Below are 15,228 nucleotides of genomic sequence, written 5' to 3'. Positions count from 1 at the left end.
TTTCTCAGATAGTATTGGGTTAGTTACCAGAAGACTAAGGCTTCAATGATCAAACCATTTCAATTATAGTTTTAAACAATGTAATTAGTATTCATATTCATAGAGAAGACAGATCTGCACTAACATTTTATGCTTTACTTTGGAGAGTGGTTATCAAAAATCAATTGTGCAGAGGAGCCATTTGAGGAGTTTTATTAAATGGTTATTACTAAAAGAATAATTCTGTAGGTCTGGATCTAGGAATATGCATTTCTGCATTTTGGGAAATGTTATGATTATACATCAAAATATTCCAACTGATTCTGTCAACTGATGGATAAAGAAAATGTGGTACATACATGCAATAGAATACTACGCAGCCACAAACAAGAATAAAATGCTGTCGTCTCCAATAATATGAACTAAATTGAAGATTGTTCCTTTTGTTAAGCATAAAAATCCAGATGAAGAAATACAAGTCCTGCATAATCTCACTCACATGTGGGATCTAAAACAGTTGATCTTACTGAAGTTTCAGATAGAATGTTTGTTACCAAACGGTTCTAGGAAGAGCAGAGCAAAGGACAGGGAGGGTAGAGGTTGGCTGGTGAGTGCTAAGTGATAAGCAGGGATAAAGTCACTTCACGTGTGTGTTGTTGCATAATAAAGAGGCCAAAGGTAACAACTGTGCTGTATATCTGAAACGTCTGGAAGAAAAAAAAATGGAAGAAGTTTTTAGCACACAGAAATGACAAATGAGCCAAGGCATGGTGGCTAAACCTGTAATTCCATCATCTGGGAGGTTGACACAGGAAAATAATGAGTTACAAGTCACTCTGGACTACACAGCAAGTTACAGGTCAATCTGGGTTATATAGCAACCCACTCTCACCTCTGCCTAAAAGGAAAGATAAGATAAATGTTTGTGGAAATAGGAATATTTAATATAATTTGGACATTACACAATGTATGGATGTGTTAACACTACTTGGATAATACCCCATTAGTAGGTAACATTTTTGGAGGGCTCTTATATAGTGATTTAAAAATAAATGTAATTTAAATATTTAAAGTTTTTATCTGACATAATACCATGGGGAAAATTCCAATTATCATTTTACATGTGTGTGTATCATTTCCTGTAAGTACATACATATTACACATATTGATTTATTTTTGAGTATATATATATATATTACTCTATATTCATAATACAGACTTTTCCTTTATGTAAAATTACAAAATGTTCACCAAAGACAATGGAACATTCAAGGTACAGTGGATCTGTGAAAATATTAAACGTAGAAAAAATAATCAAGCAATAGGAACAAATCTGTTGAACAGAATATCCCAGAATATCTGTGCAAAGCAGAAGTATCTACCTACCCACTTTCTGGAATTCTCTGAAATGATTCTGAAACTTAAGATAGTAGGAGAGGAGAAAAAACCTTGGTACCGCTAGGTGGCCTAATATTATAGGTCAATGCTTTTGCGTGAGACGCTAGACTGTGGGCTGAGAGATAGGTAAAAATACAGTTAATGACTTCAAGAACTCAGTCTACCAGAGGAAGACAGAGCAAGGATAAGTACTATAATACAGTAGCAGGTGTGATTTGAGCTGAATCTTAAGTATCAAGTGATTCTAAGTCGCTGGAGATGTGAAAGGTGGTAATTTAAATGTAGAGAATAGCATGGAAGAAGCTTAAGAGCTTTAAAATACGGAGGGTACCAGGTGACCCAGAAGTAGTCTAATTCATAAGGAAATAGGATATGCATAGTTGTATGGTGTAACATCGGGGTAGAAAAGCATTCTGGGTGGCTGGGATATAACTACAGATTATCCTAAACGTCTCTGGTTAAAAAAAAAAAAATCTTTAGCAAAAAAAAAAAAGGAGGCACAGTTAAGTATTAGATCTGTATTTAGGGAAACACGGTACTAGCTGGGCATAACAGGTACTGGGCAGGTAGAAGCAGAGATGATGTGCTATGATTGGTCATTTGGCTGCATGGAAGCAAAAATAGAAACTACTTGCAATGTTTCTTACTGCAAAAAGTTAAATATCAAGAGAAAAGCAACAGAATAGGAAAGAATTTTTTAAAACAAAGCTGAAAATCTTAAGAAATCACGAAGAGTGGGAGCATTTCAAAACTGCTGGGAATTCAGTGGTCCTTCGTGACCCTGTCAATAGAGGATCCATGATGGGGATCAGAAAGAAACTAAAAACTAAGTGTCAATGGTCTAGTGAGCAGATGCCTCTGCACTGCCTAGGCCTTCTGAAGGCATGGACAACTGAATAGCAGCTTTTAACTCGTGCACACGCAGCTTCTTCAGTGAAGTATATGGAGACTCCCTACATATTGCATGTGGTTAAGAACAAGGGCTCTGAGGCAAACTTTCAGTGATCAAATCTTGGGGCTAGTACTGGTATATATGGTGGTGCCTACCTGATAAACACTGTACTTGAGAGGGGTTAGAGGAAAATTATAAAATCTAGGCTAGTCTGTGTTACATAGAACATCTGAGGTCAGCCTGAGAGGTACATAGTAAGACTGTGTCTCAAACAGCAATTTAAAAAAAAAAACAACCCACAATTCTGAAGCCTAGTTTAAGACCTGATAAGCAGGTTACTTAAAAGTCTGTGCTGGGTTCCATCCAATTGAGCTGTTAACCAAAGGGCTCCCATGGAAATCCCCAAACAACCCAAGAAAAAGGAACGTGCCTCAGTTTTTAAATGTTTAAATGGAAATATTACTATCTACCTAAGGGAAGTATTACGGATGTTGATGAACCCACACATACAAGTTATTTATTTAAAATAACAACCTGCTACAGAATAGCATTCAATAAATGTTAGCTCATCTATGTATATATGAGTGGAGAACACACACTTAGTTATACTATGCACAGTAACCCTTAAAGGCATGAGTAGTATAACTCTAGGATATCATAATTCTGTTCAGAAGTCCAAAGAGCACCTGAAGTATACCATCCTGCATAAACAGCATGCCTTAATTATTATTCCTTTTGAAATATTTTTATTTTTCTGGGGGGGGGGGGATGCCACATTGCCACATGGAGTATGGAGATCAGAGGACAGCCTGCAGGAATAGATTCTCTCCTTCCCTCATATGGGTCCCAGGGATCGAACTCAATTCATCAGGCTTGGTGGCAAGTGCCTTCACCTGCTGAGTCATGTTGCCACCCCTTGAGTATTATTCTTAATGAAGATATTAAATCATTTTTAATAAGGACTTCCATTTGTAAATATTCCCAGTGATCTTCTCAAGTAAGCTGGGCCTGCCCTCTTCTTCACTGAACACAGTTAACAGGTGTACCCAACTTTACAACCCTGAAGAGCAGAAGCCCAGAAACTGACTTTGTAGTTTTGCTTGGACCCAGTGCAGGGAGGGGAACGTTATACAGATCAAAGACTCTTTTTCCTTCTCCAGTTTTAAAAAAATACCAATTTCTTTTAAAAGCCTCCAATAAGTTCCTTTTCATTTAAATTCTGTGTGCTTGTTCCCACAAAAAGGAATTAGTGTGAATTGGGGGTGGAGAAGGGGGTTTTGTTCAAAGCTTCCAACCGCATGAGAAATTGTCCACTGAAAAATCAAGACGTTTTTTAATATGGAGCTTCCAATCACTTGTATACAATTCCCCACCTCTCCTTTCTGTAAACTTGACCTATGACTCCTTTTTTAATTACTAAATCTCACTTAAGCTTAAACAAAGATGAATGGGCTTCACATAGTCCTCCTTTCCCTTAACTAGAGGAAGTAATGCTTTACTTTACTTTAATATATATTAAAGACATAATCTTGGATAAAGATAAATTCTAACCACATGGTGACTGAGGCACTATAGTAATTACCATCCTCCTATGTTATTTTTCTAAAAGTTGAATGAACACATTATAACAATATTTGTCCTATCTCTGATTCATTTTCTTTCTCTTGTTTGTTTAGCCTTTGAGGAAGGGGCTCACTCTGTACTTCAGGCTAACCTTGAACTTGTGGTGCTCCTCCTGCCTCAGCCTTTGTGTCTCTCCACCTGCCTCTGCCTTTGACTCCGCATCTGAAGTAGAGGGATTGCAGGTGTGTGCCGCCACCATGCCTGGCTTTACTCATTTCCGCAATAACACTCTTGACCACTGCCAGATGTTGGGAAACTGTGAACGGCATGAGTGCAGTCATTTCCCCAGGGCATGAGAGCTCCAATAAACTGATGGAAGAATGAGCCCATGAGCAATGTCTCCTCAAAGGGTTTGAAAGAAAAGTTTGATCAGAGACGAGAGCTAGAGCTAGTGTGAATTACTCAATATCTGTATCCTTTTGCTGAATTTAGAACGAAACTTTAAACAGCATTCCCTTCTTTGGTGGTACACAAAGTCCGACTTTTCATTAAAACAAACAAATTGAAAAATCTATTTGAGAACTTTAAAAGGCTGAGAGAGAAGTGAGGGGCACAGGGAGGGAGGAGGAGGAGGAAGAAAGAATGAGCTACATATTTTTTCTGTTATCTGTGCAAAAATATCTTTTCGAATTTTGAAAACATAACAGTTCACATTCATAGCCAGGATATTTTAAAATACATACATACTTATGAAAAACATTTATTAGTCCACTGAGCAAAATATTACAACAAATTATCTTATTGGATGGAAAAACATTTTACATTAACCTTTAAATCAGTCAAGATTTGTTTCCTCAAGACTTCAATATTTACTTTTATTCATATTGGTATATCAATTCGCCAGAAGACTATTGTGTTACAAAAGAATAGACTGTTTCTGGAAATAACTAAATGTACTCTTCTCAACTTATAGCATAGTCCAATTTACCCGGGACACATTATTAAAGAGATAATGTGCTATAAGGGAGAAAAAAATAAACACAGATTCTTTTTTTTTAATCAGATGATTTAATCTATGAGTTCAGGCTCTGCCACTCAGTAGGTGTAAGACCTCAGGCCAGTTACTTATCCTCTGAGTCTCCATCTCGGTTTTCTTACCTATAAAACACAGATCACATCACTACTGTTGCTACATAGAATTGTTATGAGCTTAAACTGAGAGTATGAGTTAAATCACTGTAGAAATGTTTTACATATCCACTGTGACCCTAACAACCAACAACTATAATATAACTTTAATAGAATAAAACCACTAAAGAATTAAACATATCCATTACTAACACACGAATCAAATGTAGCCATTAAGGCCACCTGGTTGAATTTGGCATTTTTCATGTGCTCACCTTGAATTGAGAGACAGCAAGGGGATGCCACCATTTCTTTTAATGTACAAATTGTATTAGCACAAAGAAGTGTTCCCAGATACAGCAATTCCAGGAGCATAACAAAGTCCAATATTTTTCACTGCCAGACATCTACACCAGCATTATCAGCACACAAGAAACATCTATGTATTGAACAAAGCAATGTTTTCCATGAGAATATAGCTATCTAATTTATAATGACAAAATGAGACATCTCTGAATTTAACCAGAGGAAAACAACCTCAGTAACTTGTCACATTAAAATGTCCAGATACAGTTCTTCAGGAGTCGTGCCCACACTGGTAGATGGAGAAAAGACCTAGCAAGCACAACTTTCCAACACTTCCAGAAACAAACCAGCTGATAGCCAGGAAGGAAACCAAAGCCATAAATTCAGAGAAATGGGCGGCAGGGAGACTACACAAACCTGCTGTTGCTTTAACTGCAGACAATTCAATTCAGCAGCTGTTGGTCCAGGGACTAAGGTTCACTGTATGCTCTTCAATGCAGCCTTGAAACACTGTTACTCACTCCCTTCTCCACATCATCTGCATGCTGCCCCATTAATGAGGAGCAAAATCAACTGTCAAACCACGCATCAAAACAGAATATGATCTTTTAGCTGTTCAGCACAGGAGATGTTCTTTTAAGAATGAAGCAAAAATGTAGATGCAAGTCCTTGGCAATAAATGATATCCAAAGTTCTCAAAAACCATGCGGCTAGAGGGACTAAGCTCCTGTTCTCTTCAGTAGGAAAGTGAAACTTTCTCAAGGTTTCTTATTTGCAAGGGTCCTTCTTGCCTAACAGCTGTATAACAAGCCTTTGAAACAGCACGCGTAAGTGGCTGATCAGAGCCCGAGAGTGTGCATTATTATGCACCAATATTTTTCTGAAAGCTTAAGCAAACACTTAAGGAACATTTTAGAGCCGATGATATGTTATAATGCGGTGGCTTTGGGATGGCATTTTACACTTTGCTGTTTCCAGCACTTTTTTTTCAGCACCATGAGAATAAACAACAATAATACGTGATATTAATCAGCCTGAGTTCAATGCTGAAAGGAAAATAAATTGACGGAAAAGATGTGCTCCGGAATGCTTCCCATTAGAAGTTTCCTTACTCTTAACTACATGGAAATCCATACAACCAATTAAAAAAATACAGGAGCTTAAAAACTCAAGAGCAAAACAACAACATACTGAGAGTTTCAAAATTGCTTTTTGCTTCCAAAACACTGTCTTGTGTGCAAACACTGTAGGCATTATCACATACTACCAGTTGCAGACGTAAGACTTGGGAAATTCAATACAAGAATACAGCAGAGAAGCGTGAACAATTAAGAGATCGCGACTACCAATTTAACAGGAAACCCAGATTTCACACAGCAATCTACCACACGCATAGCTAAGGAGTTTTTATGCAGCTATTTTGTTTAGCTTGTTAGAATCCCATTTATCTTTCGGTCTAGTAGAACAGGAAGAGAAATAAGAGAAAGAAATTCACTTTGAAACCAAAGGGAAATTTCAGAGAAAATAAAACATACTATACCTGTATATTGTACCAGGAACATTGTGACACTCTTCGGGGAACTGTTTCACGCTGTATCCTACCGTGAGTTATTCTCTCCTGACCCTCTTCTCTCCTCAAAAAGAAAAGCCAAAACACCCTAAGCCCCCACTACACACTATCCCTAACCCACCCCCCCATGGAGGGAGGAAAAAAAAACCACAGACACAATTCGGCTCAGATCCGATGCTTCTGTTAAGCTCAGCTCCAGCCGAGCGACTGAGCTCCAGCAACGGAGCACGGGGAGGTGGATTCTGATGCCAGTAGCACTTTCATCCACTTCACTTACACAAAAGCAGGCAGTGGAAAATCCAGGAGCCTTGAAGACAAGGGCTGGAACTGCCTTTTATGAATTGCTATTACTGCATGTGTCACCATCCATCTCCAATGACGGACACTTATAGGCTGAATTGGGAGTGGAGGGGGTGGGGTGGGGGAGGTTGGAGAGCAGGTGGAGAAGCAATTAGCAGTATGTTCATTGGAGAATTCGTTCGGGATTTCATACATCAGTGCCTAAAGAAACAGCATGCAGTTGACAAATCAGAACTTTACGATTTGCATGCCTTGAAAGAAATCTTAGCTCGCAGCTCCAAACAAAATAACACTTATCCACACTTGCAGGGTATAGAAAGTCGCCTCTCTACTTTCTCTTTCCTCTGGCTACCCTTGTTCCTGACAAATCAACATTCTGAATGAGTATTTGCTCATTTTCCCTAAAGAATTATATTTAAAAGGCTGAGAGCAAGGGAAGTATACAGAAATTAAATTCTATTGAACATGACATCTCTTAACAAAAAGTCAAGAAGCTAATTATTTTAAGCCAACTTTCCATCTCTACTCCCATTCTCCAGGTGCAGCTTCCACACCTATAATCAATTGATCAAACAACTTTGGTGCATCTATTTAACCCTGAAAAAATGGCTATCTAAAACTAATTCATTTAAAATAAAGCTGAAAAACCAAGAGCTATGTGCAGGACTCAATTGATAAGGGACCTTAAGAAAACATGATCTGAAAGTGGTTTGATTTCTTCATCTGCTAAACTGAAGTACACTTCTTTAGACTGATTTTTAAAATTATATATGAGTAGAAACAGTAAGGAAGTACATTCTTTCGGGGAAAACGTGAGCAGTGTGAAGGAACACCTCGGGGTAGGTTTCCGGGAACCTGGGTTCCAGTTCTACAGCTTGGTGACACCAGATGAGGAACATAACTTCTCTGCACCTGAGCTTCCGAATGTCTAAACTGGAGATGATGGTACACATCATGACTGCTTCACAAGAGTATCATATGAAGCTAATGAGACAATGAACATGGCTCTTCTGCAAACTATAAAGGGACAGGCAATTGTATGAGGTTATCATCACCGCACTATGAGCCAGTTTCTACCTAAATGACTTAAGTGAAGCACCTCTCTCACATAAGGAAAATAAAAAGAAAGGACAAATATGATTTTTTAAATCATCATTTATTCTTCAAGTTAGAATCATTGTTTATTCTCAGAAGTCCCCAGAAAGGGGATTTAAAAAAAAAAACAAAAACATTTTAAAGTGTAATCCACAGTACATCAGAAGTTCATCAAAGAAACTGGAGCCCCCTAATTCTAGAAAGTCTGTCCATTTTTCTTCATAGGATCTGAGTTCATGTCCCATCTAGAATGCTACTGAAAAATAAACATCTCCTTTTGCTCAGTCTTTCTACCTATCTGGTTCATCCTCTATGCCCAGCATATGAGAAAAGACTTGACTAAGTCTAAATCTACAAGGTAAAAATCCAAAGTCATGCTTTCTAAGGCTCCAAGCTGCCTTACTACTATATATACAGTGACCAGCTGGCTTATACTGGGAAACAATTTTAGCACATGAAGTCCTGGGGTGGCCACACCTGGGGTACTAAATGATCCAGGCAATGTTTGGGGACCTCCAGTTTAGCCAAATCCCACATGTCCTGATTTCCATCTGTATGGCAGTTACCCAAGTGTGTGTCTGTCCACATGGGACAAATGTGAAACAGCCAAAGAAAAAAAAGCAGAAATATCAGATGTCAGCTCATCTTGGCCCCTCCAGTGCCATCTGTGTCTTCAAACAAGTGTTTAGATCAACTCTTACAATAAGAAAGAAAACTTCCTCATTGCTCTTTCGAATACCATTGCCAATGCTGAAAATGCCAGTAAAATATTTGCCTGAAATCTATTTTAAATCAATGGGGGAAGTAGGAATATGAATCACAAAGGGTTACCTAACTAGTAGCTAAGGCCACATGAGCCATTTGAAGGGCAGGGGAAGAAAAGCTAGAAGAAACAGCAGAGGGAGAAAGAAAGAGAGAAAAAGTGAGCTTTCTAATCACACACTGGGTCGGAGCAAATCTCTTCTGCTTCCCTTTTAAAGCACTGGGAATGACAGTTTCTATAACCGAAGCTGTAACCTCGCCTTCCATCTGCTTATGTGGAAAAACAAGATGCAAAGGCACTGGAGGTCCCAACACCAAAGCTTACTTCCCCTAGCATGCAGAAAGCCAAGCATGTGGAGTACAGACCTCCAGAGGCCTCCCACCTATAACCGTCCACCACAGCCTCACCTCTGGCACGGCTGCAAAGAAAGGTATCAGCCAAACTTCGGGTTCCACAAAGGGGAAAGAAAGAAAGAATGTCTATTTTAGAATCAGGGTGATACACCTTTAGACACTGTTAATAAAACTCTCACAAACCCAAGTTTGAAATTCGAATCCCTCAAGTTCCTCAGAAGTGTCACACAAAGTAAAAGGGAAAGGACTGGGAAAATGGTTTGTCGGCATTGTTCCTTCAGTCAAAATGTAAAGACCCTATCTATAGGACGACTGATAGAATATCCCAAAGGGAACGAGGTGGGGTGGGGGCAGCACCTTCAACTCAAGTGAGCAAGAATGGAAATGAAACCATAAAAACATCCTGATGAGAAGAAATATCAAAAACTACTGCAAGGCTTACCTCCTGACTTCACGTTTTAAAATCTAAGCATAAATGGCATCCTAAGCTGCTTCCCCTCAGCTGTCACACCCATGCCTGCCCGTTCTTTTCAAATGAACTAGGGTCATTATTCATTTGGGATTCTAGGTATATTTGTCAAAAACAAAAGTCTCAATGGAAGATTTCAAAAAACCTAGAGTTTGAACCAAACCATGGACCTTAACAGGGAGGAATAACACTAATTTGCTAAACCTTAAAATGAAAATGTTAAGAGTGTAATCAAAGTAAAAAGTAATGAACTAATTTGAACCAAAACAAAGTTTCATGTTTTCTGGAGGCATCACAAGGCACCAAAACCCTGAGAGAACAAAGAGCTCAAGTCCTGTAAGGAGCACACTTTACAGGCTGGCTTAGAAGCAAAAACACACAAACAAGATAATCAGAATAGTCGGACTCTGCCATTTTATTTTTTTTTAACCGTCTGACCTTGTTCAAGTCACTTCTGTTCTCTTAGCCTTACTTTGTTGGCTTGGAAATGCCTGTGTTGAGATTGCCAACATCCCAAACCTAATAGTTGCTGCCAACTATGAAATTTAGTCTAGCAGGAAAAAATTAAATGACATCACAATTTGGCCCGAGTGTTAAGAAGCAGAGACACTCACTGATCACAACTCTCTTATGAGTTTACATCTCTAAGCTTATTTTGAAGTATGTTTTACATGAGAGTTAGTCGCTTGTCTTGTTCAGATTCAAGAAAAAACACCCCAACAGTCTTTTTTTAAATATGTATACTCTAAAAAATAATTTAGAAACACTTTCTTATCTTCAGGTCAAAGTTATAAGTGAACAGTCTTGTTTCCACAAAAATATGAAGAGAGGAGAGTAACCTAAAATATGGTGATCACCTATTGTATGCTAGACCTAACAAGGTATCTTACACAAGTCAGTACCCACAACACAGTGTTACTCAAGTATTATATACATTTTTCTAAGCAAGAAAATTGGACAGCTTATAATGAATGACTATTTAGTCACTCAACTGCTATAAGATTTTTAACTCAAGCAACCAGAATTCTTTACTATACCAACATCATAATGATTAAGGCATACTTCCCAAGTCAATCATACAACTGATTACCTAATGAATAAATCCCATGCTGAGCCCATCTAGTAAAGGGAGACTTCCTTGTATTTTTATTTGTCTTTTTTAAACTTTTTTATTGCCTGTGTGTGTGCGCGCGCACGCAGGAAAGGGAAGGTAGGAGGGGGGAGAGATGGAAAGAAGGAGAGAATAGGAACACAAATACCATGGCACAAGTGGGAATCAGAGGGAGATGATTCCACTATGTGGAGTCCAGGAATTGAACTTGGGTCATCAGGATTAATGGCAAGTACCTTTACCCATTAAGCCATCTCTCTGGTCCCTTATTTTGTTGCTGTTTTAAAATGTCATCTGATGATGTAGGGGACTATTAGGTTCTCCAGACAGACAGACTTGAGTTTCTTGTTCTGGCTTATGGACCTGACAGTGCTAAGTCTCAAGTTCCCTTGTCTGGCAAATGGAGAAAGACGTGTGTTGTCAGGTTTTTGTAGAGTGTCACTGGTGTGATGGCAGCTAGCACAATACTTGGCACAAAATTTCTGCTCAATAAAAGCAGATTAGAGGTCTCTTTGTATTTTAAGTGACACAACAAAAAGGGGAAATGTTGCAAAGAAAAAGAAAACTAGGTTTATGGAGCCCAGGTGAGCTTAGGTATAGCACAGATGAATATGAAAGCAGTAGCCCACCCACAGCCTCCAAAACTAAGTTGCATCATATGATAAATGAGAACAAATTGAGTGTATTAATTGGTAGTATTTAAACAACAACAAGGAGACTTGCCCTGTGCTACACTAAGCAACTATTGTGTCTCATTTCCTAGAACTACTGTTTCTAAAGAGAGAGGGAAGAAAATAGAGGCTCTGCTTGGAGGATTACTTAGGGAACTTGAGCATCCTTCTTCCCATAATACTTCAAGTCCTCATGGACCACCTCCCATTCAACTGTGACCTTCTCAGACTCTCCTTTGCCCCTCCCTTCCTCCGTGTATGCTGACTTTTAGTATTCTTTGCCCTAGCCTTGCGCTGTCTCTGCTCAAGAACATCAAGTGGTATTTATGGACTACACACCTGACATTGCCACTAGATGAAACAGGGGGACATCTCAAAATTAATCAGAGATACATGGTCCATTGAAGCACAGGTCTAAGACACCCAGGCTGATGAGAGTTTTGGCAGCATAGCAAATGAAGGTATAATTGAAGGTTTGATTGATTTCAGAGCACAAAAACATTTCTTTATTGTAGCTAATGATACAAACACTGAAGAATTTAGAAAATCTGTACTGATGGCAAAACTTAGATTGAAAGGGACAGATAGGTGGTAACGCAGGCAATAAAAAGAAATACCAGGACTGGCAAGATGGCTTAGCAGCTAAAGGCACTTGCCACCAAATCTGATGACCTGAATCTGATCTCCGGAATCCACATGTTGAAGAAGAAAACAGTCTCCTACAAGTTGTCCTCTGACCTGCACACATGTGCAGTGGCACATACACACGTGCACGCGCACGCGTGAAACACACACAATATATAAACTAGCTGGGAAATGTGATTTCCAAGTTAAGGGAGAGACCCTGCCTCCAAGTAATAAGGCGGAGAGTGATGCAAGAGAATACGTGGCACCGTCCTCTGGCCTACACACATGCAAACAAGTACACTCATCAGTACAAACGTGTGCAACATACACACATGCACACACACTACAAAGTTAAAAGACAGTTTGTTGAGTGGTGATCCCTTTCACTTAGTATCACAGTTGCTCAGTTGTCATTTCAAAAAATTTTATTCATGTATTTACTGACTGGTTGATTGATTTGCTTTTTTTATTGTTTTTGAGACAGTATCTCATTATGCATCCCAAGCTGGCCATAGAACTCACTATGTGACCATGTGACCCAGTGGCCTTAGAGTCGTGGTAATCATTACACTTCTATCTCCCAAATGCTAAATTCACAGATACATGACACTTACTTGCCTGTTTCAACAACCATTTTTAGTAGAGGCCTATGGTGGTAGATATTGAAAAGAAAGGAGCAAAGGTAGGAGAATAATAATCACCAACCAACAGAAAAGACACAGATGCACTAGTGTATTCAAGATACCATATTCAAGATACTGTAGGGGACTCAGAGTTTTGTTTTGGTTTGTTTTGTTTTTAATAGTCCCTGCCCTGAGCCGGCTAACAATATAGATAAAGGAATGCCAAAGTGCTGTCTGAAAGGGTAACTGGCTGGAGCAGAGTTCTGTAAGAGAGAAGTATAAATATTGGAAACAGAGTAGAGCCAAATTGCAGCAAATGCCAGGCTGGAGAATCTGGCCTTCCTCCTAAGGATAACAGGAAGCTATTTATGGTTTCTGAGTCAGGGAAAGAAAATTAACCAAAACTGATTAGTTAAATAGTACAATTTGTTTAGGCAAATGTACCTTCAACATGCATTTGGTTTATATCTATATAATTCTGGCCCTTATATTTCCCACATCTGATCATTGACTATAGAGATTTCCAGTGCTGTGGACACTGGCGACTTTTCAGGCAGCCTTTTCCTTACATATATTCAGCTCATGTCCCTTTCCCTCCTTGTGCCCTCAACTTGCCTCAGTGTTGCTGAGTCAGCCAGCAATAAATAAGCTTCACATAATGTTTTTGAAATGAAGCTGCTGGACTCTGAAACTGATTTCCTTTGTGATAATCAAACCCCAATTGCTGCAAGGATCACTGATTTGAGGTGGAAAAACTGAATATTCAACTAAGTGACACACAAAGGGGTACAGGGATATATGTCCTGTGTGGACAAGGCAACAATATTACTCTGTTTATTGAAAGAAAGCTTAATGGTGGTAGCACTGTTGGACAAGGCTAAGGGATTAGATTACCACTTCTTTAAATTGTTATATTACAAAGTGAACTTTCTCTGCCTCCTCCCCACCCTCTAACCCAGTCGCATTACTCCCCCCCACTGTCTCACCCCTGCGTGCCTATGAGACAATGACCACACTTAGTAGCAACCGATTTCTCTCATTAACTTACCACAGGACACCTTCCAAAATTCCTAGTCTGTATCCTTCTGTCACATCCCTAGTAGATTTTATACAGCATCATACCTTTACTGAAACTTTCCATGTTTATCCAAACTTCCTTTTACATGTTGGTTGTCCTGCTAAGACTCCTTGCTAGCAACTTCTTTATCTACTTAGAATATAGGCAGCTCCCATTTATTCTTTATGACTCAGCCAAATCAAGGTTTTGATCTACGGGTTGCCCATACTCAGCAGTAATTCCTTTAGATGTGCTTCTAGGAAGCCTTGTGTACATCTCTCTTTTTGAGTAACCTGTGTATATTAGAATATAATCACTGCTTTGAGTTCAATGTCCTCTGCTAGATTGTGAGCTCATTAAGGTGGGCAGGGATTACATATAATTACATATTGTATTTCTGGTGCTTAGCATAAGGTCCAGACCTTTATAAGTGATCAAATGTTTATTAAATGAATGAGTTTGAATGTCAGAAGTTCTTTGATTTCAAATTCAGCATCTTTTCAAAAATGTTTGGTCAACAGAGAAATAAATGGGTATTATTGTGGCATTATTATACTTTATTCTTTGCTCACTAGCTGGCTTATCCCCTTTTCTTGCCAGTCCCCTTCCTCATGTCCCCAAACAGTCCCCCTTCTGCTTTCATGACACATTTATTTCACAGCCCTTGACATCGCCTGAAATGTGAAAATTGGAATACCATGCGGTCCATGTAATAGTAGTGAAGTGTGTCCGAGGACACAACTGAAGAGGAAAGAGCAGAAGGGCATATCAGGAGGTCTTCTTGTGGGATTGTTTCCATCCCAGGCAATTCTCACCGGCAGTTGTTGTTGCTAAAAAGAGCAGCTGGAGCAGATGAGAGGGGGCCTTACCAGGGAGTTCCCCATCTTTGTCATGCAGTTCACCATTGAAGCAATATAACATGCTCCATATAATGCTTCAGCTTCTCTGAATTACAGCCAAACTATCATTTGTGCTCTGCCTACAGATGTCTTTGGAACAGCCCTGTTAATGGATAGTCATTGAATGTTCTCCAATTTTTATTCTCACCTATCATTATTATGCCAGGGAACAGTATTTTTTTTAAGAGACCACTAAACAAAACATCACAAATGGGGAACAGAACTAAAAAAACAAAACAAAAAACAAACAAAAAAAAAAAACTTTGTTCCTCCGATATCACCAGTGCATTTCACTATGTCTCCATCTTACAAAGCTTTATATGCTGTTATCAGTAAAGTGTAAAAAAGAAAATAAAGGCCAGCAAAATGCTGTACTTTGTAGGGAAGAAATAAAAGAAACAAAGCTGAAGACTGGAATGTAAAT

The 15,228-nt window shown here is 38.9% G+C and overlaps 1 protein-coding gene across 10 annotated transcripts in view; it reads right to left on the bottom strand.

Annotated features, from left to right (window-relative positions):
- The window catches only part of Enox2 (ecto-NOX disulfide-thiol exchanger 2), a 271,673-nt gene that overhangs the window by 249,027 nt on the left and 7,418 nt on the right, over positions 1 to 15,228 (bottom strand). The window contains exon 1 of one of the 10 annotated variants that reach the window (XM_048450355.3): positions 6,807 to 6,948. The exons of 7 other annotated variants lie outside the window; for them this stretch is intronic. In XM_048450355.3, coding sequence (XP_048306312.1) covers positions 6,807 to 6,828 — 22 coding nt within the window. In that variant the 5' untranslated portion in view covers positions 6,829 to 6,948. Of the gene's footprint in view, positions 1 to 6,806; positions 6,949 to 15,228 lie in introns of those variants that run through there. 2 more of the 10 variants (XM_085684952.2, XM_085684953.2) reach the window with 2 other exon arrangements.

The sequence above is a fragment of the Myodes glareolus genome, chromosome X (genome assembly GCF_982192425.1).
Source record: "Myodes glareolus chromosome X, mMyoGla1.1, whole genome shotgun sequence".
Classification (NCBI taxonomy): Eukaryota; Metazoa; Chordata; class Mammalia; order Rodentia; family Cricetidae; genus Myodes; species Myodes glareolus.
This window is presented reverse-complemented; position numbering and strand designations above follow the sequence as displayed.